General features: G+C 46.8%; 1 protein-coding gene across 1 annotated transcript in view; it reads left to right on the top strand.

Annotated features, from left to right (window-relative positions):
* iqsec3a (IQ motif and Sec7 domain ArfGEF 3a) overlaps positions 1–25,619 on the top strand; it is a 171,371-nt gene that overhangs the window by 95,511 nt on the left and 50,241 nt on the right. The window contains exon 6 of the mRNA XM_056277151.1: positions 20,443–20,604. Coding sequence (XP_056133126.1) covers positions 20,443–20,604 — 162 coding nt within the window. The remainder of the gene's footprint in view (positions 1–20,442; positions 20,605–25,619) is intronic.

Raw genomic sequence — 25,619 nt, 5'->3', positions numbered from 1 at the left:
TTTCTTTCTTTCTTTCTTTCTTTCTTTCTTTCTTTCTTTCTTTCTTTCTTTCTTTCTTTCTTTCTTTCTTTCTTTCTTTCTTTCTTTCTTTCTTTCTGTTTCTCTCTGTCTCTCTCTACTGGACAATGGTTATTTTAAGAAAGAGAAAAAAAGAGCTCTAACCCCCCCCCCCCCCCAGCTCATTCTCCTCGTGTGTACCTTCCTAGCTCCCATGTGAGATTATGGAAGTTTAATGGGACTCTCTGGACTCAAAGAGCTTGGACAAGCACTTTTCAGACTTTCTCATTGTGTTGTAACAAGAGGAGGGAAAGATAGTGGGCCAAATCCCGGGTGAGATCTGGAGTGGCTTCTTTCCTCTCAGAGAGAGAAAGGAGAAAAGAGGGACACTTGAATGAGAAAGGGAGAGACAAGAGTCCTAAGGTTGAAAAGAGTTTGGAAGAAGTCAGGGGCACCACCAGGGATTGTGAGCACCATGAAAAGATATCATACTGACGGATAAAAAGTTATTAACCTTATGTAATAGTATTTTCGAGGCCCCTGTCCCCCATACACTGCTGGAAGGAGATAAAGACAGGAATGTGAATGAAGGATATAACACCACCAGGTTTAGACAAGTGAGAGAAGGGTAGTCTAGTCATTTTTATTTGTATAGCCAAATATCACAGGGGCTTTACAGCCATACAACATCCTGTCCTTAGACCTTCGCATCGGATAAGGAACAGCTCCCTAAAAAACCTCTTTAACAGGGAGGGAGAAAAAAATAGGAAGAAACCTCAGGGAGAGCAGCAGAGGAGGGATCTCTCTCCCAAGATGGACAGATGCGCAATGGATCTTGTGTGTACAGAATAAAACACACTTTACAGAATACAGATTTAAAAGAGGATAACAGAATTATAATGGAATTATAAGATATATGAAGACTGTAATGAGGAGGATGCCAAGTAGTGTCCAGTAACCATCAGAACAGCCCAGGACCTGGGCCACGCGACCACCATCACCATGTAGACCTGACAGGACAGACTACACATGCACACAGGGAGACTGACATCGCACCATTCACTTACACAGGAGAAGAGACAAGAAAAGACATTAGTCACACATTAGAGAGAGAGAAGGATACAACATTGAAACAGGATAACAAAATTATATGGGTTTATAAGATATATAAAGAGTGGCATTGTCTGGAGATTGTTTTCTTGAAATCTTGTCCCTCCCCTTAATGAGCACATATTATGCACATTCATTATCTTAAAACATTAACAACATCCATAAATATCTTCAATTGCTTCCATTACAAATTTGTCAGAATATAATAATAATAATATAGGCGACTCCTAATGGGAGCAGCCGAAAGTAATCGACAAATTTGTCAGAATATAGTAGTACTTGTAAGACCAAGGTTTGTAGGCTTCTAGATTTAGCCTGACGTCACCAGACCAATTCGCAAATACACGTTAGTCTGGTCACGGATATATATGGATATATACGGATATATACCAAGTCCAGTTGCACTTGATTCAACTCCTTTGGATAACCATGACCTGGATGAATGAGAACATTTATAGACAAGTTAGTCTGGAACTTCTCGGTTCATTTTCGATTTCCAAAGGGTGTTATGGTGATGGACAGGTTAATGGACGAGATCGGGCAGGAGTCTCCGTGGACTATGATGTTCGCAGATGACATTGTGATCTGTAGCGAGAGAAGGGAGCAGGTTGAGGAGAGCCTGGAGAGGTGGAGGTATGCACTGAAGAGAAGAGGAATGAAAGTCAGTAGGAGCAAGATGGAATACATATACGAGAGAGAGGACAGGGGAATGGTGAGGATGCAAGGAGTAGAGGTGGTGAAGGTGGATGAGTTTAAATACTTGGGGTCAACTATTCAATGTAATGGGGAGTGTGGAAGAGAGGTGAAGAAGAGAGTGCAGGCAAGTTGAAGTGGGTGGAGAAGAGTGTCAGGAGTGATTTGCGACAGAAGGGTACCAGCAAGAGAGAAAGGGAAGGTTTACAAGATGGTTGTGAGACCAGCTATGTTATATGGTTTGGAGACAGTGGCATTGACAAAAAGATGGGAGGCGAAGCTGGAGGTGGCAGAGTTGAAGATGCCAAGATTTTATTTGGGAGTGAAGATGGACACGATTAGGAACAAGTATATTAAAGGGACAGCTTAGGTTGGACGGTTTGGAGACAAAGCAGGAGAGGTAAGATTGAAATGGTTTGGACGTGTTCGGGTGAGACTGAGATGGCTTAGACGTGTTCGGAAGAGAGATGCTGGGTATATTGGGAGAAGGATGCTGGGCATGACAGGCAAGGGGAAAAAAGGAAACCCAAAAAAGGAGGTTTATGGATGTGATAAGGGAGGACGTGCAGGTGGTTGGAGTGACAGAGGAAGACGCAGAGGACAGGAAGAAATGGAAATGGATGATCTGCTATGACGTTTAATGGGAGCAGCCAAAAGAAGAAGAGGTTATCGATGGCGCAGACCAAAATGCCTCTGGACGCATTTTGATAGACCTACAACCAATCAGAGCAATGAAATGTGTGATGTTGCACTAAGCCTCTCGGGTGTATGGCAAACACATCTTTCTTATCAACAAAAGCTTTACGTGTGGTTGTTTGTTCTTCTTTCAGAGAAAATATACCGTCCAGTTCGTTAAATAACATCACGATAGCAGATTCAACATACCGTTCCACATCAGCGGCAGCCATCTTGGTTGATTACGAAAATGCCTCAACGGCGCTCCTCTGTACAGTCATCATATCAAACCCACCCCATATTAGATAAACGGTTGTGATTGGACCATAGCCAGGTTATGAGACAATGGGCCCCTGGGCACAGACGCATAAAAGCCCCCGCCCCCCTCCCCTGCAGGGCAGGTACACTGACTTCCAGCCATCAGCACAATAACTAAATTCACCTGTACCTCAAACAGGATTTACAGTGCGTGTACACACAATAACGCCAACAGCAAACTAGGGGCGTACATTCCTACAGTTTCCTTCGGTTTTTCAGTAGGACTTTTGGGGCTCTGTTATTGATATGAATGACTAAGACCTTTGACTATGTGACAAGAAATGCAACGTTAATAACGGCAACTTCACGCAGAGGCTGTAACTTAGGGGCCCCCTGAGCCCTTGGGCCCAGGGGCCCAAGGGCTCAGGGTAGTTCCGTTCGGTAATCGGTAATGGATTGGACTGACCCAGGCCAGGTCAGCTGGAAATCTGTCTGAACGGGATGGTGGTCAGACGCATCTGCCAGAGCAAATAAAGCATTAGCTCACAGATCCGTCTGGTTCCCAGGCTACTCTAGTTTGATCATTATAGAAAAATTAGTGCACTGATGCTCTTTCTAACGAACGTGATTTGACTAGATAAGAAATCAGAGCTCTAATTCAAAACTTGTATGATTGTAAGTACATAAAGACAAGTAATTAATCTTTTCCTACATGTTATTTACATGCTAGCGTAAAAATAATTTCCATTTAGTGAGGAAACTTGGAACCCTATTTCGTATCATTATATTATTTTGTGTTTCAAACCGCCAGCACAATCATCTTCATAATCAGATAATGGTTTACGAAGTCACTTGTCCAAAACCAGACAATTCCCCCCTTTTGATTTAATATTGGGCAAATTTACCTTGACAGGGGAGCGGGAGGCAGGAAGACTGGCATGTGAGATGATGAGAGTAGGAGGTGAAGTCAGGATGCTCCAATCACACATGGGCCTACCTGGCTAGCTGAGCCATCAGGAGTCCCAAACAGCCTCTGTTCTGCTTGCATTCACATCAATCCATCTCCAACTGCTGTTTCCCCTATAATTCCTAAAATTGGCAAAAGAAGTAAACGATGCTGTCCAACTCACAAGTCCCCCGTTTTTCCTTTTATTTATTTATTTATTTGCTGATTGCAAACCTCAGCGTTCAGTTCTCCCATTGGACAGTGACAGAGTCAAGAGCAGATAAGTATTTTGCAAAATTGATACAGAATGGGTGCGGAATTGGTACATGACAGAAGGAGATAGTTGGAACTGTTGCCGATGGTGATGTTATTAATGCCAGTGCAGTGTTACGTGAAGTCATGATTTTCTGTTGACATGTTGTAAGATCAGCGGGACTAATCACCTGCACTGTAGTTTGTATCCTCAAATCGGAACATTTCAGAACAGCGTGACTCTGAGCAATGCACCCGAGCCAGCAGGACACCTGGAAGGAATTGTTAAACGGGGAGATTTGCAATATGCTCAATTAGCTTTTCACCCAGAGCTTGTCCTCAAGGCTCTAAACTCCAGCAACAGTCAGGACTAAATGAACTGGGCCCTCTTGCAGATATGATGAAGTAGATGGAACCAATCAGATGGACTATAAGAGGGAGGTAAATCCAAAGAATAATGGCAACCATCCACAAAGCCTGAGATTCTCATTAGTCATTCTATTGCAAGCCGTGGGTGTAATTAAAAGTTTCTCCAACACTGTGGGAACTGGCACCTTGGGAAGTGGGACAGAGTTTGTGAACATTTCAATGCAAGCAGCTCTTATTTTGTGCCACCTCAACCATTTCTGAAGCTCTGCTTACTTTCCAAAATATCTTGAGGTGAAGAAAAATACTTGATGTTCCTTTGGGTGAGAAAAACACTGAGAGATTATGTTAAGATATTGCCCCAATTAGGCATTCTCGCAAAAATTTAGGTGACTTGGACTCAGAAGCACACATTATCATCTTCCTTTGCTCATTTCCAAGTGCAGCAGCAATACTTGAAATCACAATAAAACTTAAAACTTGGACTATGTGCCAGAGCTTGAAATGAAAACTAAGAAGTAAAGAGCTGTGTGACTACTCAACACATGATGCAGCTGGTCTGATCACCTTGTAAAGAAAAGTGGGTGATTATAAAAGTGAAGAGGCGGGTGGCGTGGCTGTCTATTCCATTGCCTAACAACGCGGGGCTCGCCGGTTCGAGTCCCCGTGTTGCCTCCGGCTTGGTCAGGCATCCCTACAGACACAATTGGCTATGTATGCGGGTGGGAAGCTGGATGTGGGTATGTGTCCTGGTCATTGCACTAGCGCCTCCTCTGGTTGGTCAGGGCGCCTGCTCAGGGGGAGGGGGGGACTGGGGGGAATAGCGTGATCCATCCACGTGCTACGTCCTCCTGGCGAAACTCCTCACTGTCAGGTAATTAGAAGCGGCTGGTGACTCCACATGTATCGGAGGAGGTATGTGGTAGTCTGGAGCCCTCCCCGCATTGGAAAAGTGGGTGGAGCAGCGACTGGGACAGCTATGAGGAGTGAGGTAATTGGCCAGATACAATTGGGAGAAAAAGGGTGTGTGTGTGTGTGTGTGAGTGATAAATAAATAAAAGTGAAGGGGCAAAATGTCACTTGTGCATAAAACTTATTCTTAATACAACTTTTGACATCCAGATGTCTATCAACACTATTTCTCTGATTGACTGGCACCCAACAGGACTGAATGAAAGGGCTGAAGAGCTCAAATCAGCAAGTGTTGAGTTTCAGTAATGCTCAATTTCACTGCAGTAATTGCAGTAATGGAAAGCCCTTGTCAATAAACAAGCAAAACTTCATGTTTTATATTCACATATCAAGTTATGTTCATATATCATATTCATACGAGCCATTTCTGCTGTGTATAAAAAGCAAACGTTATCAATTCAGTTAGTTGTTATTGTTGTTCCTGAGTTTACTTCAGGTAACATGTAGTCAGTTGAGGACTGTACCAGTAGAAGCAGAAAAATACACGGTGCAAGTCACGGTCACAGTGGCACAAACTGGATATTTTCATTATTTGTCTTACCAAAATGTACAACCAACAATGTTGCTGGTGCTGACACTGTCAACATGGGCTTTTCCTCTACTATATTGTTCTCATTGCTCACAATGCTGCCATCAGAGGCACCGAGGCCAAATCTATGAACCCCAACGTGGACCAAATTAAAGAACAAAGTGGACTAGTGGGGGGGAGGATCCCTCCCTCCCTCACATACTGTTTAATTAGTGCCTGTCAATATGAATGATGGGGGGACGTCAGTGGAAAAATTGCTCATCGCATATTTGTCAGTTTTATGCACTGAGCGGTCTTTGCATCTTAATCTGAGGAGAAGTGGAGACTGAATACATTTGTTAAACCCGCTGTCTGCAATGATAGCTCTCGGTCTGGTTACAAGGTTCTGTGACTTGAAACATTTTTTTTTCATAAAATGGCAGTCTACTCTTTGTCTTTGGCAAACCCTTCTTCTCATCCCCCTGATCACCCACCTTGAAAGATAAGCTCAGTTTTAATAAATTGGCTCAGAGGGAGAGCGATATAAAGAAAGAGAGAGAAAGAGGACGAGTGAGCTTGAGTCTTATTAGTTCCACCAGTTCATATCCTCCCTCTAATACCTGTGCTGCTGTGTCCCTTGCATCTTAAATAACGCTATTTGCCCTAGGCTAAAACTTAGGGATTGCTTGCCTTGATCAAACACACACACACACACACACACACACACACACACATTTTCGTCAGTTTTTTTTTGGGGGGGGGGGCCTTTCCCCCAATTGTGCCCGTCCAATTACCCCACTCTTCCGAGTTGTCCCAGTCACTGCTCCACTGCCTCTGCCGATCCGGGGAGGGCTGCAGACTACCCCTGCCTCCTCCGATACATGTGGAGTCGCCAGCCTCTTCTTTTCACCTGACAGTGAGGAGTTTCACCAGGAGGACATAGCGCGTGGGAGGATCACGCTATTCCCCCCAGTTCCCCCTCCCTCTTGAACAGGCGCCCCGACTGACCAGAGGATGCGCTAGCGCAGTGACCAGGACACATACTCACATCCGGCTTCCTACCTGCAGATATGGCCAATTGGGTCTGTAGGGATGCCCGACCAAGCTGGAGGCAACATGGGGATTCGAACCGGCGATCCCCGTGTTGGTAGGCAACAGAACAGACTGCTACGCTACCCGGATGCCCTTGTCAGTTTTTTTTTTGGTGAATTTGCTATCCCCATAGCTGTGTTTGTGTATATGATAGTTTTGAGTGTCTTTTGAAACTACTTGTTGTGTATCTTTGCACCACGAAAGCAGAATAAGTGACGGGGGAAGAAAAGAATGAAAAGAAATAACGCTGTAACTTATTTCAGTCTGGAAAGACACGCAACAACAGTGAAGTCGGAACTATGTCTGATAGAACATCTCAAAAAACTTTGGCGTTCGCCCCATTGCTGATGACAATTCATAAAGTTGTAAGACCCCATGAGTGAATTCGGATTCAGGGATCAGTATGATCAGTAAGCTGGCTATTGGCCGACAGAGATCAGTACGATCAGCAAGCTGGCCATTGGCTGACAGAGATCAGTACGATCAGTGAACTGGCTATTGGCTGACAGAGATCAGTACAATCAGTGAGCTGGCTATTGGCTGACAGAGATCAGTACAATCAGCGAGCTGGCTATTGGCTGACAGAGATCAGTATGATCAGTGAACTGGCGATTGGCTGACAGAGATCAGTATGATCAGCGAGCTGGTGATTGGCTGACAGAGATCAGTACGATCAGCAAGCTGGCGATTGGCTGACAGAGATCAGTACGATCAGCAAGCTGGCGATTGGCTGACAGAAACGCCAACGAGCTCAACGAGAGCGATCATTGGATGATCACAGAGAGGAGGACACAAAGTGAATAAGGCTAATTAGAATGAACATTTAGAGTTATGCGTAGAGCTTAATGTGTTAGTTTATGCACGTGTGTGTGCATGCATGCATGTGTGCGTGCATTCGTGCATGTGTGTGTGCATGCTTGCATGTGTGTGCGTTGTGTGTGTGTGTGTGTACATGGTGACCTACCTAACTCATTAACCAACCTGTGTGTGTGTGTGTGTGTGTGTGTGTGTGTGTGTGTGTGTGTGTGTGTGTGTGTGTGTGTGTGTGTGTGTGTGATTCATAGAAATGGACCAACCTCAGGTCTTCATTAATTTACAAAAGGTGGCATGATAGATGTATAGGGCAGTATGTGTGTATTTGTGCATGTGCATGTGTATCCTTGTGTGTGTGTGTGTGTGTGTGTGTGTGTGTGTGTGTGTGTGTGTGTGTGTGTGTGTGTGTGTGTGCACGCGCACATACTTCAGGCACCAAAATATGTCAAGACTAATTAACACAAACGATCAGCAAAAGCTGCCCCAACTACTCCAGAGGGAGATCCCGGGGTCTGGAAGAGAGAGCTTTATATTTGTGTGTGTGTGTGCATGCCTATATTTGTGACTGCATGCATATGTGGGCACGTCTGTTGTATATGTTTGTGTGTCTGAGTGTGTGCGTAAACATACTGTACTTTATCTGCACTGTCATTGCATCTTGCTACATTTCTGCCATAAGAGAAAAATAACTTTGTATGGGCAGAATGTGCTCTACATCAAGTTTCTCGTAAACCCAACCCCTATTTACCCTTTACTCGTACGCTATTTAATTTCCACGTCATTAAATGTAAACGATATCAACACAAGGGAAAGGAAAACAAGCCACCAATTGTCTTCTCAGCCATAACGTGTTTGAAGTGAAAGGAAGCCGCTGATCAAATGACTGGAGGTGTTGGATCGCCAAGGGTACGCCATGCAGTTGTCTTCCTACTCAGAAAAAAACCCCACAGAGCTCTAACCTGCCATCAATCAATCATCGTTTCGTAATGGAGCTAAAATGTGTGCATCCAAAGCGTAGGGGAGGACATTGAGTGCTGACTCTTAAGTGGTTGTAAGGGCCATAGAGAATGGTTCTGTAACATGGTTGCTGTGCATATTGTATCTGTCCATCTGTAATCGAGTTGTTGGCTAATAGGGATGTGATATTGATGTTGCGAATTATTTATGATGTGCAATACAGAAAGATGTGTGTAGGGAGGAGGCAAGGTGTGTGTGTGTGTGTGTGTGTGTGTGTGTGTGTGTGTGTGTGTGTGTGTGTGTGTGTGTGTGTGTGTGTTCTCCTGGGCCGTGGTGAGGCTTGCATGGTCAATGATCCCAAGAGCTATGCCGTCCAGAGCTTGTCTCCTGGTAGGGTCACCCAAGTTGTATAGGTCAAGGGGGAGGTTCCAGACGAAGCACGATCAACAAAGACCTCAACCGCGGAACTGGCGGAAGATGTCTCCAGGTCACAACGGCAGTGAAGGTGGTTGAAGGCTGCAACAGAGGGTGGTCCCCACTCGTCTTGTTTCTCCATCCCATTGGACTCTGGCCACCCCCTGCCAAGGACTGTGTGGTGGCTGCAGGTGCATTAGCCTCTCCATGTAAAAAGCTATCCTGGGGATGCATGTTAGATGAAGTCCGGGATGCCTTCGGAAGATGAAAATCAACAAGGCTGCTGATCCCGATGGAATACCAGCAGAAGTATTGAAAGAAGGTGGGCCTACACTCCTCAGACATATCCATGCCCTGCTACTTAAACATGGGAAAAAGAGGAAATCCCTGCGCAATTAGGGATACACTCATTGTCTCTATCTTTAAGAAACGGGACAAAGCTGAGTGCATTAACTACCGTAGCATTTCCCTGCTTTCCACCACAGGGAAAGCCCTGGCTAGGGTCTTGGCCAACAGACTCCTCCCAATATCAGTGGAAATTCTGCCAGAATCCCAGAGCAATTTTTGTCCTAACAGAGGCATGACAGACATGATTTTTACCATTCGCCAACTCCAAGAAAAAGTCCAAGAACAGAATCAACCATTGTACATAACCTTTATAGACTTAACCAAAGCTCTTGATTGTCCATAAACCGCTAGGCCCTCTGGCTAGTTCTGTCAAAAATAGGCTGCCCTGAAAAATATATCAAAGAACGATGCCTATTACATGACAATATATCAGATAAAGTACTCAGTAGTTATGGCAATGAGACAGAGTCCTTCAAGGTCCACACAGGGGTTAAATAAGGCTGTGTCATTGCCCCAACTCCTTTCTCTGTCTTCATTGCCACCATCCTCACCTCATGGGTCCCAATCTGCCTGAGGGAGTTGAAATCATGTACAGGACTGATGGGAATCTTTTGAACTAAGCTAAAGTAAAACCACCACCACATCCATCATTGAGCTGCAGTGTGCTGATGACAACACCTTAGAAGAGGAACTCCAGAGCATATTGGATCCCTTTGCAAGATTCAAAAAAAAGGACTGGTTGTTAAAATCCCTAGTGTTTGCACTGCAACAGATTCAGTGGAGATCAAACTGGAGATGTCTGCCAAGGTGACATTGCCACCACCAGGACACATCATCAGTTGTGTACCTCAGCATCACAGGGTGTTTCGGCCTTTTATCACAAGACACCCTCCGCTGAGGCAGGCCCACCACAGGTTGATCGGTCCTGGGTGTGTGAACTGTGGTTAGCTGTTCACCCTGGCAGCCCAGACGGCGTCTCTCCTTTTGAGCCAGATCCAGTGGCTAGTCCTCTCAGCAGTGTTGGCTAGCTCTTTGATCACTCTCCTGTGGGCCTGCCCCCTGACTCCTAGTTCCCTCAGGAGTTTTGCTGTGGAGCTGGCAACAAAGCCCCTACAACCCACCTCCACAGGGCGCACCTTCACCTTCCAGCCTCTGTCCTCTGCTTCGGCTGCTAGGTTGGCGTACCGCAGCTTCTTACGCTCGTACGCTTCATCGACTGCATCCTCCCAGGGGACTGTGAGCTCAATGATGTAAGCGAGCTGGTTAGCGTTGGACCAGAGGACGAGGTCTGGTCGCAAGGTGGTTGTTGCGATCTCTGTCGGGAAGATGAGCTTCTGGCCTAAGTCCAATCGCATTTCCCAATCCCTGGCTGAGTTTAGTGAGCCTAAGTTGGGAAATGAAGGGTTGGCCTTCAGTTTATCCTCCTCTCGAATGAAAGCTGGGAAACGCCGGGGCCCTTCCTGGTTGTTGAAGGGTTGGGCATTGATGGAAACCCTCTTGCAATCGAGTTCAGCTGCTGTAACCAGGTTAAAATTAATGTTTTTATTTTATTTTGTTTGAGTATGAAATATCACCAAATCCTGTCTGTGTGCTGTTATTTGTGTTTACTACATTTTATTTTATGTCATTATTTACTTTTATGTATGTTTTCCAACGACCGTCATATACGTGTACTGTCGCTTTAAGAGAGAGGTCTTGTGGGTACACGGAAGAGGGAACGCGGGAGAGGCCATTTTTGTTTTGTGGGAGGAGTCTCAAGCAGCAATCGAGCCGAGCCACACGTGTTTCTTACCGTGGGACAGTTTTGCTGGTTGAGGAGAACGTAACCTTGAGTATCCCTGTAAGAAGATACTGCAAGCTGTGGGATAAATACTTGTTTATCCTTTCTTACATCGGAGTCCCGTGGACGGTTTCTACTTCTAACGCACACGAGTGGAGTCCGGGCAGTGGTTGAACTTCGACCCCCACGTCCGTAAGAAACACCGCTCCCGCTGGAGGACTGGACGGTTGTCGAAGGGTTTGAAACCAAAATAAATGGCAAGGTGGGCAAAATAGAGTCCTGTGTGTCCCCGCTCCTTCCTTGATCATGATGATGATGAGAGACTGAGGGCCCCCCACAACACCTGGGGCCCCACCGAAAATAGAACACAACGCAGAGCTAATGATGAGACTGACGACCAGCTCTTCCACCAGGCTGAGAACGGAGCTGGTTGGGCGGCTGAGGGTGAGGACAGTCCCTCTTCCAATGACCAGGAGACAAACAGTTTATACATCGGTTCTCCCGGCTGCAGTGGGAAAATGTGGAGTGATCCGGAGACTTACAAACCCTGCACAACCGCTGCGGTGCGTCTGGCACCCGCCCTGTGGCGCTAGCTGGCGGTTGAGTCCGCGTCGGTGTCTGGACCGCAGCGCTAACTGGAACCTGAGTCTGCATTGTGACCAAACGGTCTAGCAAGCTCACCAAACTCCTCATATAGTCATCACCGCCAAAGACAGGTGCGGGAGACGGTGTAGGACACCTTGCACAAAATGGTGTAGATGACGCATGAGCCGGGACGGGAGATGGCACCACCGGCACGGTCGTGTTCAAGTCGGGAGCCACGTCGACTACAGGGACATGAACCTGTGAATGGAACCTACGCTTCACCGCTGGTTATGGTATGGAAGAAGGATGGCGGGCTTCGGATCTGCACTGATTTCAGATGGCTGAATGCTCGGACCTTGAAAGACGCTCATCCCTTGCCACACCAGTCGGACTGTCTTGCCGCGCTGGGTGGTAACTGCCTCTTTAGTACGATGGACCTCACCTCTGGCTTCTTCAACATCCCAATGCATGAAGATGACAAGAAGTACACTGCTTTCACGACTCCCCTTGGGTTGCATGAATACAATCGCATGCCACAGGGCCTTTGTAATAGCCCTGCAGCCTTCATGAGAATGATGATTGGGATCTTTGGGGATCTGAACTTCACGAAGCTTTTGTGCTATCTTGATGATCTTCTTGTCTTCGCGCCGTCAGAGGTTGAGGCTCTGTCGAGGCTCCGCACTGTGTTTCAGAGGTTGAGGGAGAACAACTTGAAACTGGCTCCGAAGAAGTGTCATCTGCTGCAGAAGCGGGTGCGGTTTTTGGGCCACGTGGTTGATGGCGGAGGTGTGTCTGTCGATCCCTCCAAAGTAGAGGTCATCTCCAACATGACAGTGCAGGATCTCATGGAAGGTGATGGGTGCACGCCTTCTGTTCGTAGGATCAAATCTTTCCTTGGTATGGTATTTTACTACCAGCATTTCCTCCCGAACTGCTCCTCCGTGGCTAAGCCCCTGTTCGCCCTTACAGCTGGACAAAAGAGGAGGGGGAGGTCAGCTAAGGATAAGAAGCCCCATGGCAGCTTCCGTAAGCTTACCTCCGCAGACTGGACGGTGGAATGTGGGGAAGCATTTGATCTGTTGAAGACGATGTTACTGGAGTGTGTGGTGCTTGCCCATCCAGACTTTGAGGTGCCTTTCATTTTGTCGGTCGATGCGTCTTTGGACGGACTCGGCGCGGTGCTGTCTCAAGTGCCCCGAGGAGAGTCCAAGGCCAGACCTGTTGGTTTTGCAAGCAAGTCCCTCAGTGCCTCACAGCGGAAGTATCCAGCTCATAGACTGGAGTTCATGGCGCTGAAGTGGAGTGTTTGTGAAAAGTTCAGCCACTGGCTGAAGGGTCAAAGCTTCACCGTTTGGACAGATAATAATCCGCTGACTTATCTCCTAACGAAGCCGAAGCTTGACGCGTGTGAGATCCGCTGGGTGTCTAAGTTGGCATCTTACACCTTCGATCTCAAACACCTGCCAGGGAAGAAAAACGTGGTGGCGGATGCATTGAGTCGCGACTCTTTTTCCAAGCCCGTCAGTCAGAGGCTACTTAGGGAGCCCTACCCGGCCCTTGTTCAGGAAGCCGACGGGGTTGAGGGGGACTCTGTGCAGGATGTTTTCAGACTCAGTTGCCAGTCCCAAACACTGAGTAGTGCGCGATCTGGGTTTGCTTGTGATGCAGCTGAGGTCAGGGCTTTTTGTCAAGCCAAATGTGACTGGCCTGATGCATCAGTATTCACAGCACTCAGTTTGGTCCAGCACGTTCAGCATCTGTCGGTTGGTCAGGATACACTGCCAATGTTATCCACCGAGGAGCTCAGGTTGAGTCAGGAGCAGGACCCCTGCATCTCCAAGGTGTTGCCCTTTGTCGCTGTTCGGAAGCGGCCATCGAGGCGTGAGAGGCATGGTGCTGACCAGAAGGTCCTCAGGCTGCTGAAACAGTGGGAGAAGTTGGAAGTCAATGATGGTGTCTTGTACAGGGTGACAAAGGACCCAGTGTCCAAGCAGAGGAGGTCTCAGTATGTTTTACCTCTGAGTCTGAAAGACAAGGCACTGTCTGGCATCCACGATCACGCTGGTCATCAGGGCCAGGACCGTACTCTCTCTCTTGCAAGGCAGCGTTTTTATTGGCCTGACATGGAGAGGGATATCAGAGCATATGTCAGATGCTGTCGGAGATGTGTGTTTGGGAAGACCCCAGAGCCAGCTGCTTGCGCGCCCCTGGAGAGCATTAAAACCTCCGCACCGATGCAGCTTGTGTGTATGGATTTCTGGTCCGCTGAGGACAGTAAGCAGCGGTCGGTCGATGTCCTAGTGGTTACTGACCACTTCACTAAGCTTGCTCACGCATTCCCCTGCGCCAATCAGATAGCGAAGCAGGTCGCCAAGAAACTCTGGGATCATGTATTCTGTGTTTACGGGTTTCCGGAGAGAATACATTCTGACCAGGGCACAAACTTTGAGAGCAACCTGATTGCAGAGCTTCTCAGGTTGGCGGGTGTAGCGAAGTCCCACACGACGGCCTACCATCCTATGGGTAATGGCGGGACAGAGCGGTTTAATCGCACGATGGGGAATATGCTCCGTTCCCTTCCGCTTCAGCAGAAGCAACAGTGGCCTCAGCAGATCCATTCTCTCACGCTCGCGTACAATGCCACTGTTCACGAGACCACGGGTTACGCGCCTTTCTTCCTGATGTATGGGCGTGTCCCAAGACTGCCGGTGGATGTTATGTTCAGGCAGGTTTTGCATGACCCTCACGTTGTTGATTATGACTCTTATGCTCAGTCTCTGCTTTCCTGTCTAAGGAGTGCAATGGAGATCGCTCAGAAGCACTCCACGGCTGAGCAGCAGCATCAGGCGCGACAGTACAACAGACATGCCAAGGGCACTGTCCTGTCTGTCGGGGATCGTGTTTTGGTTGCGAACCAGAGTGAGCGAGGGAAGAGAAAGTTGGCTGACAAATGGGAGAACGGAGTGTACACGGTTGTCGGTGTCAACCCCAATATCCACGTCTACAAGATTCAGGATGCAGAGGGGCACACCAGGGTGGTGCACAGGAACCGTTTGTTGGAGGTCAACTTCTTGCCCCTTCCTGAGTTAGATCAGGGTGAGGAGTCCAGTACAACCAGTCAGTTGTTTGACTGTGCAGAGTCCGATGAGGAGGACAGTGCAGATGTCCTGACGGTCTCAGGGGATGCAGTGGGGCTAGCAGTCTCATCACTTGGAGACTCGCCTAGATCTGAGTGGGCAGAAGCGGGAGAGTTCATTCCGTCTAGTCTGGTAGTCAGTCCTGTGGGGGCCACTGCTCAGTCTCCACCCAACACACATGCACCACACATAGAGGCATCACACTCACTCGATGTAGGTGTTATATCTCACACTGATTCGCACACAGAAGCACCACACTCACTCGATACAGATGTTGCAGCTCGCACTGTCTCGCACACAAGTAGAGAGCGATGGTCGGGTTAGGACACGCACAGGGAGGGTGGTGAGGTCAGTGAACAGGTTAATAGAATCTATGGCTCAGATGCCATTTCTACGGAATGTGAGGGTTTGAACTTTGATTGAGGTTGGAGTCATTCAAACTAGTTTAATGTGAGTTATTAGGTGTCTATCAGACAGGGTTGTTTTGAGCCAAGTGCATGGTGTGGCGTATCAGGCGTCACATTGATCTAGGGGAATACTGAGACTTGATCAACCTCATTATTTTCTGAACCTCGTAACCGAGGTAGCTCCTAAGTTGACTGGAGGACTAGGTCCTTCTTTTCACTTGTGCCAGTAGTCAGTGATGGGCTTTTCCTTTCCTCTTTCTCTTTTTATCCTGCTGTCAGGATGTTGGTGAATTTCAGGAGGGGTGAATGTAACCAGGTTAAAATTAATGTTTTTATTTTATTTTGTTTGAGTATGAAATATCACCAAATCCTGTCTGTGTGCTGTTATTTGTGTTTACTACATTTTATTTTATGTCATTATTTACTTTTATGTATGTTTTCCAACGACCGTCATATACGTGTACTGTCGCTTTAAGAGAGAGGTCTTGTGGGTACACGGAAGAGGGAACGCGGGAGAGGCCATTTTTGTTTTGTGGGAGGAGTCTCAAGCAGCAATCGAGCCGAGCCACACGTGTTTCTTACCGTGGGACAGTTTTGCTGGTTGAGGAGAACGTAACCTTGAGTATCCCTGTAAGAAGATACTGCAAGCTGTGGGATAAATACTTGTTTATCCTTTCTTACATCGGAGTCCCGTGGACGGTTTCTACTTCTAACGCACACGAGTGGAGTCCGGGCAGTGGTTGAACTTCGACCCCCACGTCCGTAAGAAACACCGCTCCCGCTGGAGGACTGGACGGTTGTCGAAGGGTTTGAAACCAAAATAAATGGCAAGGTGGGCAAAATAGAGTCCTGTGTGTCCCCGCTCCTTCCTTGATCATGATGATGATGAGAGACTGAGGGCCCCCCACAACACCTGGGGCCCCACCGAAAATAGAACACAACGCAGAGCTAATGATGAGAGTGACGGGCATGCAGCAGGCTGACCAGCACAGAACAGCATAGGACTGCCCCCGTTACACTGCCAAGCACCTGAGCACCTGATTGTGTCGCCAGGTGTATCTGCCTTGGGTAAGGCTGGTCTTGCAGCCAACCAAGATATGCTTGAGGGTTGCTGGGGCTGTACACAGGGAGCAAGGTGGATTCTCTCCAAACCAGAGATTTAGATTTATGGGAGAGGGCAGGACATCATATGTGGCCTTGATGATGAAACTCAGCCTGTTTGATTCCATGCTCCAGAGCTCACTCCATGTGAGTTTCCTCTTTTCAACACCCTCCCACCTCATCCAGCGACCCTGTTTGGCTTGTGCTACGGCTTTAGCACATCTGGCTGCTTCTTCCTGTCGGCGGACCTCCTCAACCACCATAGTTCGCCGTTCGGTAGTAGTCGCCTTTTGCCAGGTAGGTGTTTTTATTCCCAGGCCAAGGCCGCCTCTGCCTTGTTGAACATGGCCTACTACGTCTCGGTGGCGGAGGGCAGATTTCGCCTCCAGTACAGCTGCAGCCGGGGTCCATTTCTTCCCTGTTGCTAGGGTTGGAGCAACTCCTCTCACTATTGGGTCTCGGGATTCTGTGAGGGACATGTCCAGCCTCACTTTGGCACAGGCATACAAGCAGCTTGGCCTGGCCCTTAACATAAAAAAGACCCATATCCTCTACCAACGCCCACCCAACAAAAATATGACTGCTCTGCTCCCATCCATCTCTGCAGACAACACCAGACTTGAAAACATGAAAAAGTTCCCATATCTTGGCAGCCGTCTCTCCTCCAAAGCCAACATTGACATCGAAAGACATCATCGTCTCAGTTGTGCCAGCCGGACCTTCTCAATATTGAGAAAAAGGGTTTTTGAAAACCACAAATTTCAGGGCAGAACAAAAATTCTGGCGTACAAAGTGGTAGTGCTGCCCACCCTTCTTTTTGGGCCAGAAACATGGACAACGTAAAGCAGGCACCTGAAGGTACTTGTGGCATACCAACAGCGATGCCTGAGTAAGCCAACATGCCTTTTATATCTGCTACCATCGCACAACATCAGCTGAGATGGACTGGCTATGTCCTCTGCTTGCCTGACTATCACCTCCTAGAAGAAGTCCTTTACTCTCAGGTTGTGACAGGACGCCGTGCCCCAGGAGGACAAAAGAAGCAATATAAAGATAACATCAAGGCCCATATCAAAAGGTTAACACCTGGGATCAAGCAGCACAAAACAGGGAGGCCTGGAGACTGGCTGTCCGTGAGGGTGCTGGGCACTATAACCATGACCTCCACCGTGCTGCTGAAAACAAACGCAGACTCAGAAAGGAGCGAGTTACCAGAAAGGCCCGAACTACATCCCCAGCCACTCCTTCACACCCTTGCCCACATTGCCCCAAAATATGCAGCTCTAAGATCAGCCTCTATGCCCACCTGAAGACCCAGAAGGACCCAGAAGGGGGACTGTCATACTATACCCTGAGTGACCGCCGATGATGAAGATGGTGCGTGCGTTCATGCATGCGTGCATGTGTGTGTGTGTATGTGTGTATGTGTGTGTGTGTGTGTGTGTGTGTGAGTGAGAGAGAGCGAGAGAGAGCGAGAGAGAGATGTCAGTGTAGCCTATGAGTGCAGCTGTTGACTTGGGAGTTTTCCTTTCAGCGCTACATCTGGGTCTAGTCTGGCACCCCCCTCCATCTTGTCCCTTGTTTTTCTCTCCCTCAGTGTTTCTGTGTTTGTATCCTCAATGTACTGTTTGTGCCTGTCTGTCTGCCTGTCTGTCTTTCTGTCTCTCTCTGCCTGACCTGACCTCTTAGTATTCTTTACCTAGTTTCTGTTTTTCTTTCCCACTCTCCATTCCTCAATCCCATTCTCTTACCTAATGATGATATCCAGGTTTGTTCCTTATACTGTTTGGCAAACTGCATGTTCAGAGGAGTGATGTTTGCCAGTTTCATTTGGCAAAAGATTATCTTTGGCAGAGGTGGAGGTTGAGAGCATGTTGAGACCCTCACACCAGATGCACAGCATTGGCCGCCCTGCATCTGCTCACCTTCCTCGCTCTCCGTCCTCACACCCCATTCTCGCACATCTGCTCTGTCTGGCCCTCTTCCAACCTCCTCCCTTTATCCTTCCTCTATCCTGCCCTCTGCCCCCCCCAGCCCTCCACCCCTCAGACAACTTGCTAAGCCCATTAGCTGTGGTACACACCGCTGCATTATGTAAGGGTTGTGGTTTAAGCACTGCAGCCTCCAGAGAGGGAGCTGTGACAGTATCAGCCCCTGTTATACGACTACCTTTCTGTCCTTTATTTCTAATGGTTCCATAAATACTGAGGATGTTACCCCGCCCCCAGCTCCTAGATGAGCAATCTCTACCGTGCATTAATTTTCAAAACTACAAGGAAGGCCACGAACGAGAAATTAGTCAAAGGTCCCTTTTTCACCATGATTCATCAAATGAATGAGTGGTGCAGACATTTTGCTGAGTGCATGAGCTCGCACACCTCATTACACAGTCAAATTAATGTTGAAAATTCACTACAATACATGTAGACACGCACACTTGTGCGTGTGTGTGTCTGTTTGTCTGTCTGTCTGTTTGTGTGTTTGAGTGTGTGTAACCCACACATAAAAACTCCAAACATAAAAAGAAAACAATAATGGACACCAGCATATCCTAACTTAATTTGCGTTTGCAGGCTGCTATCTGTGCAATCCACTCGGATGTTATTTTGAAGAATGTTTTCCTCTGTGCGTAAGCAGGGATTTAGATCTGCATCCTAAAACACCCATTGTGATTCTGGCAGCACCCTCTGAGTTTAGCGGTGTGTTGAGCTATTTAGTAGTTGTTAATGAACGTTATAACTCAGCTCAGGGAGGAATACAGATGAAATCCCACCCTCTGTGTTTTATCACGCTTTGCAGTCTCCACCTACACTGACCTGTGGTACACAATAAGCACCCAGCCTACTGATTTTCATTTGAAGAACCTCATTACTGCAATGCATCATTTTTATTGTTCATTTTTATGGCCCTTGATGCTCCCGGGCCACAGCAGTTTACAAAAATTGTAACTGTTGTGGCTTTGCTATCAAACAAAGTGTGGTTTGTGTGGCTGTCACTCTTACCTGTACATGTGGGAGTGAACTTAGTGCTGCAGCTTATTGTGGTTGAAAATGCCAAAGAGAAAATTGTTTGTGATTCCTCATATTTCACACTACCGCTACTATTCTTGAGGATATGAAATTGCAAGTATGCAGTTATCAGTGGCCAGTAATGCATCAAGGTATTCCTGTATCTGTGACTTGTTTTCTTTCTTTTTTTCCTCATTAACTGCAAGTCCAGCGGCACGGTGGCGCAGTGGTTAGCACGGTCGCCTCACAGCAAGAAGGTACTGGGTTTGAGCCCTGAGGTAGTCCAACCTTGGGGGTTGTCCTGGGTCCTCCTCCGTGTGGAGTTTGCATGTTCTCCCCGTGTCAGCGTGGGTTTCCTCTGGGTGCTCCGGTTTCCTTCCACAGTCCAAAGACATGTAGGTCAGGTGAATCGGCCATACTAAATTATCCTTAGGTGTGAATGTGATGGACTGGCGGCCTGTCCAGGGTGTCCCCCCGCCTGCTGCCCAATGACTGCAGGGATAGGCTCTAGCATCCCGCAACCCATGTTGGGATAAGCGGTTTGGATATGGATGGATGGACCGCAAGTCTATCCAATTTTTTTTTATATGTGAACTTCATTGTTTTGAATATAAAGTTTGATGGAAATGGGAAATAGCCACTAAAATCCCAATATTTCCCCTAAGAAATATTTCATACTTGCTAGCAGTGGATAAACTTCTAATTCGATACTGGCGATATTGATAATTTGCAATGGAAAAATATTTGTGGAATTACAAAATGAAATGCGAAAGGAACTGAATCACATGATCAGCTGTTTCCGAGTCCTAACCGGTCCATCTCTCTCAGGGGTCTGTGGATATATGATGTAGGATATGTAGGTCTAGATTCAGGGTTTTACTCACTTAAACAGATCGGATGGAAATACGCCTTAATTTTCATAATTTTTTTTGTTTTTTAAACCCTTGTTTGCTTGAAATTTACTCAAAGCCAGATGGAAAGACAAGTAGTCACTCTCTTTCTCCCTTCCCCTTTGTTTTCCAGAAATCCTGACAAGGGTCTTCAATTCCTGATCTCGCGGGGCTTCATTCCAGACACGCCCATAGGCGTGGCTCACTTCCTGCTGCAGAGGAAAGGCCTGAGCCGACAGATGATTGGAGAGTTCCTCGGCAACAGCAAGAAGCCCTTCAACAGAGACGTCCTCGAGTGAGTAAAGCACAGCACTTCCCATTACATTTATGAAAATACTGTGTTTAGATAGGATAGACCCCATGACCATGGCTTGCAGCTCCCTCACTCACAAACTAACATTTAGTCTCAAGATTAATTGTACCATATGCTTAGATTCGGCAGGTTGATCCCGCCAAATATATCTGAGTGAGTGCATCTAAAAATATATGCTGTTATAAAAAGTCAAAGATTTTGTATTTTCTAAATTACCACTACAATACTCCGTAGTAAGAAAATTCCCAATATGTATATATTTTTTCAGCGGCCCCACCATTATTCTCTCTTAGTCCCTCATATTCTATCACCTGGTACTGTCCATGTGGGTTCATTTGAAGTAGGATTTCAGAGAAACTCCATCGACAGAGATGCTAGTAAGACATCCTCTTATCACCTTTAACCTGCTCAAACAAACCAATCTTTTGCTAAAAAGGTTTCAAGTGTAGGGGCGTCCGGGTAGCATAGCTGTCTCTTCCGCTGCTTAACAACACAAAGATCACCGGTTCGAATCCCCGTGTTGCTTCCAGCTTGGTCAGGTGTCCCTACAGACACAATTGGCCGTGTCTGCGGGTGGGAAGCTGGATGTAGGTATGTGTCCTAGTCACTGCGCTAGCACCTCCTCTGGTCGGTTGGGGCACCTGTTCGGAGGGGAGGGAAAACTGGGGGGAATAGCGTGATCCTCCCACATGCTATGGCCCCCTGACGAAACTTTTCACTGTCAGGTGAAAAGATGCGGCTGGTGACTCCACATGTGTTGGAGGAGGCACATGGTAGTCTGCAACCCTCCCTGGATCGGCAGAGGGGGTGGAGCAGCGATCTGGGGTGTTAGCTAGCTAAAAACATGATTCAGACAAGCTAACTTGTTGTGCAACTGGTGTAACAGCAATTATTTTACAATGTCCATGTTAAGCGTCCAGCCAGGATATGATGGACATGATATTTAATGTTGACTTGTCAGTTGAAAATGTGCAGTCAATACGTGATCTGCTTCCAATGACAAACTTAAGACAACGATCCAGTATCGTTCTGTTCATAACAAAGTCACACAACAGGTGTGCTGCACATCTGTGATGCTATCTTTGTCAAACGTTTTTCTTCTTTAAGCAGACTATACACAGTGGGAGAGAGGTAGAGAGGGCACGTACAAGCTTGAACAAAATTATATGCTTTAATATTTCAAATTGTCTTAAGACTGAGCTTAGTGTCAGTTGAAAGCCTCGAACTCGAATTTTCAAAGTAAATTAACCCGCAAAGGAAGGCCTCTGCAGCCGACAATGGAGCAGCTTTTGTCGGCTTTTTTTTTTTTTTGAATTATCAACCAACACTTTGCAAGTCGAGGCTGGTGTTACTGCAGACATGGGTCTTTCATCATTCTGGATACGCTTAAATTTATTATCTGATGTGATTTCCAAATTTACATTACCTCATCTCGCAGACGCTCTTATCCAAAGGGACATGAAGAGAGTCGCACATTACCTCTAATGGCTCTCCATGCAGGATCACTGCCAACTGTGTCCCCTACGACGGCTGGCTGAGCCGGAGTGTTGTGTTAACCTTTAAAATGCGTCTGTGCTCGGATGAAATACCTCACTTAGTTATAAATGTAGATGAGAAATGACAAGAGTCTAACGAGGAGCTCTCAAAGGAAACACTGCATTCTCGTGATGGATGCAAACCCTTAACTCTTTTCCTGCCCCGTTGATGGTGTCGCCATCAAAAGTGTTACTGAAATGGATCTTGTCGATGATACTGTTGAACTTTAAAAGAAATAGACTGTTCATCTTTGTGTGACACTGTGATTATGATCCTTGAGCTTTCACAACCTCCCCAGCAGACCGGAATGAAGATGCTTGCTTGTGCCTTGTCTTGGTGTTTGCCCCCCCCCCCGTGGTTTTAGTGCCGCCATCTTTTAATTAGATCTTCACCACCAACGTAGCTCAAATGTTTTTTCTACGATAGGAGCCGAAGGAACTGTGCCAGGATGAAGTGTATCTGTGTGTGTGTGTGTGTGTGTGTGTGTGTGTGTGTGTGTGTGTGTGTGTGTGTGTGTGTGTGTGTATGTGTGTGATTATGTACATCAGTGTCAATGTGAAAATATGGGCCTGACATAGGATAGTTTAGTATATTTGTGTTTACTTCAGAAATCAGGACCAATTTATTGTCGTTTCAATTGTGTAATTGCGTACGCAAAAGAAATGAAATTTTGTTTCTCCCAGCCTACAGCAGTGCAACACAAAAGATAAAAACACATATCCAAAATTTCCGAAAACAACACCACCAAAAACAGAGAGAACAAAGCAAAAAAAGAAAAAGAAAAACACAAACCGTTAGTCCATTCAGTGCAACACAGTCCAGAAATTCCACTGTCCAGGAGAACGAACGCCAGCCTGGATGACCGTCGGAACTGCCGGGTCTGCATGAGCTAGCAGTTAGCTAAGCCTGCCCTGCTTCCGCATCCTGTCAGACTGCCCTCGGTGTTATCGGAACTGCCGGTCTGCATGGGCTAGCAATTACCTTAGCCTGCCCCACTTCCGCGTCCTGTCAGACCACTCTTGGTGTTATCAGAACTGCCTGTCTGCATGGGCTAGCAGTTAGCTTAGCTTCCCCTGCTTCCGCGTCCTGTCAGACCGCCTGTCGTTGTTATCAGAACTGCTGGTCTGCATAGGCTAGCAGTTAGCTTAGCCTGCCCCGCTTCCGCGTCCTGTCAGACCGCCCATCGGTGTTATCGGAACTGCCGGTCTGCATGGGCTAGCAGTTAGCTTAGCTTGCCCTGCTTCTGCGTCCTGTCAGACCGCCCTTGGTGTTTCCTCTTCAGGCGCAGCTCGGGGCAGGGGCGGTGGTGCCTGGGCCCACCGGACACAGCAGACCAAGCTCTCCCAGCCGATCCAATGCCAGCTCTCCCAGCCATTAAACAAACAAAAAAATCGGCGATCAAAATAAAAACGTTACACGATGACACAAACTTAAGACGCAGATGTAGACGTGGACAAAGACACTGCATAGTCAGTACTGGGTGAGGCCGCTGCAAATGTGAGTTCGTGCCGCCATCTTCCATTTACTTGAGTCTATGTTTGAATCTATCTATCTACCTACCCACCAATCCATCTATCTAGCTATCTCTCTCTCATCCATCCATCTATCAAAGAAAATGTTCTGTGTAAGTCACCTGTGTTTTATCATCATTATTTTCTTAATGGTTAAGCATGCCAGTAAGGCTTGTCTTACTGCTGACACGTGCAGTGTAGGACTTGAAAAGGGGGCCTAATCCAACCACAGTGTGTTTTGATTTCAAAGTGCACACGTGTGTTTACACACTGAGAGAAGGTCGACCTCTCCTGTCCACCATGCAGCTTCATCTTTTCCATTAGATGAGTCACTAAACCAACTTAGACACACACACCTTTACGTGCTCTCAAGTTCATAATTGCAATCTATCACGATGTCTCACACGCATGCACGCACACACACACACACACACACACACACACACACACACACACACACACACACACACACACACACACACACACACAAAGACTCACAAACAAGGATTAAGAAGTTTGGCCAAAAGTAGTTCAAAGCATTTTCAAAAGCAATGCTGTTTTCACTTTTTTTCAATAGTGCTTTTTTTTCTTTTTTTTTTAAAGGATAAACCCAAGTGGTTTTAGAACAACAGGACAGATGGGACGGATGTCTCTTTCAAGTAGTTCTTAAAGAGGTGTAAAATGGATGTGAAAGCACAATACACATGCACACACACATGCACATACTCACACCAACGTAATCTTACTCCAGGTAATTATCTTTATTTTCTTTGAAATTGAGAGCCCCCCCCCCCCTTCTCTCTCTCTCTGTCTGTGTGTGTCTCTCTCTCTCTCTCTGTCTGTCTCTCTCTGTCTCTCGCTCTTTCTCAGTTTGTCCTCTCATTCCTTACTTTCTCTCCTTCAGTGCCCTCATCAATTTACCTATGTAATTAACTTCTTTTAATATATTCCGCTTACCGATTCCCGGATGTCCTCCAGATCTGCATAGAAACCTGAAGTATATCGATCTTTTATTCTTCTGCAATGTTGATTTTTATGTTGTTTTTTTTTACATTTTTACCTAGCCTCCAAAAAATAAAAGCAAATAGTGAGTCCACGCAAGGTCAACCAAACGCCACATGGCCTTCTGCCAAGATACTCACACCAAGCTACTCCGATTTAATTCCATTTCTTAAGAGCACCCTACCATGGGCCAAAACGCCTTCTAGGCAAGGCTGGATTGGTACCCCCGTGGCCCCTGGGCACTGACGGTCATTACCCCCCCCCCCCCACACACACACACACACACACACACACTCCATGCCACCCACCGTAGCCATTAAACCCCACCTTAATTATGTCGAGCTTCCAGTCAACTGGCGTGTCAAATCCACCAGACCATGATCACACACCTACCGGTCAAAGGCTGAATAACCAGTCCAGCTGACCAGGTATGCCTATACAGTTTCACTCACAAATCACAAGGACAAGGAAGCAATGGATTAAATCATCCCAAGGTAGTGTATGACTCTAGACTATAACAATATTTGTGTTTACTGAAAACCACCCAAGCAGACGGCACACCAGTTATTACTGATACACAATGATGTGACTGACTAGGAATAGGTTTACAGCAATGCCGTCCATCCTAAGGTAATCACACAGCACAGCTGAATGCAGGTTCCAAAATAAGGCTCACTAAGTGAGCTAGGCAACTTCACACAGAACTGCAAAAACCAACATATAAGGAACTTGACAACTGACTCCAACACAATATAGCAGCATCACACCACAGTGATGCAACATACATGTTGTGCAAACAGCATATCAAATAAACTCATCCACCAAATACACAGCAACACACAGTCACGACAGATAATACTGCCCAATGCACAGACAGCATAATCAAATGGTTCTTACCTGTAGAAGTTCTTACTTGACTCTTTCATAGAAAACTCTGTGAAAAAAGTC

Source organism: Lampris incognitus, chromosome 3 (genome assembly GCF_029633865.1).
Source record: "Lampris incognitus isolate fLamInc1 chromosome 3, fLamInc1.hap2, whole genome shotgun sequence".
NCBI classification, from domain to species: domain Eukaryota; kingdom Metazoa; phylum Chordata; class Actinopteri; order Lampriformes; family Lampridae; genus Lampris; species Lampris incognitus.
Note: the sequence above shows the minus strand (reverse complement) of the source record. Positions and strands in the feature narration are given on the sequence as shown.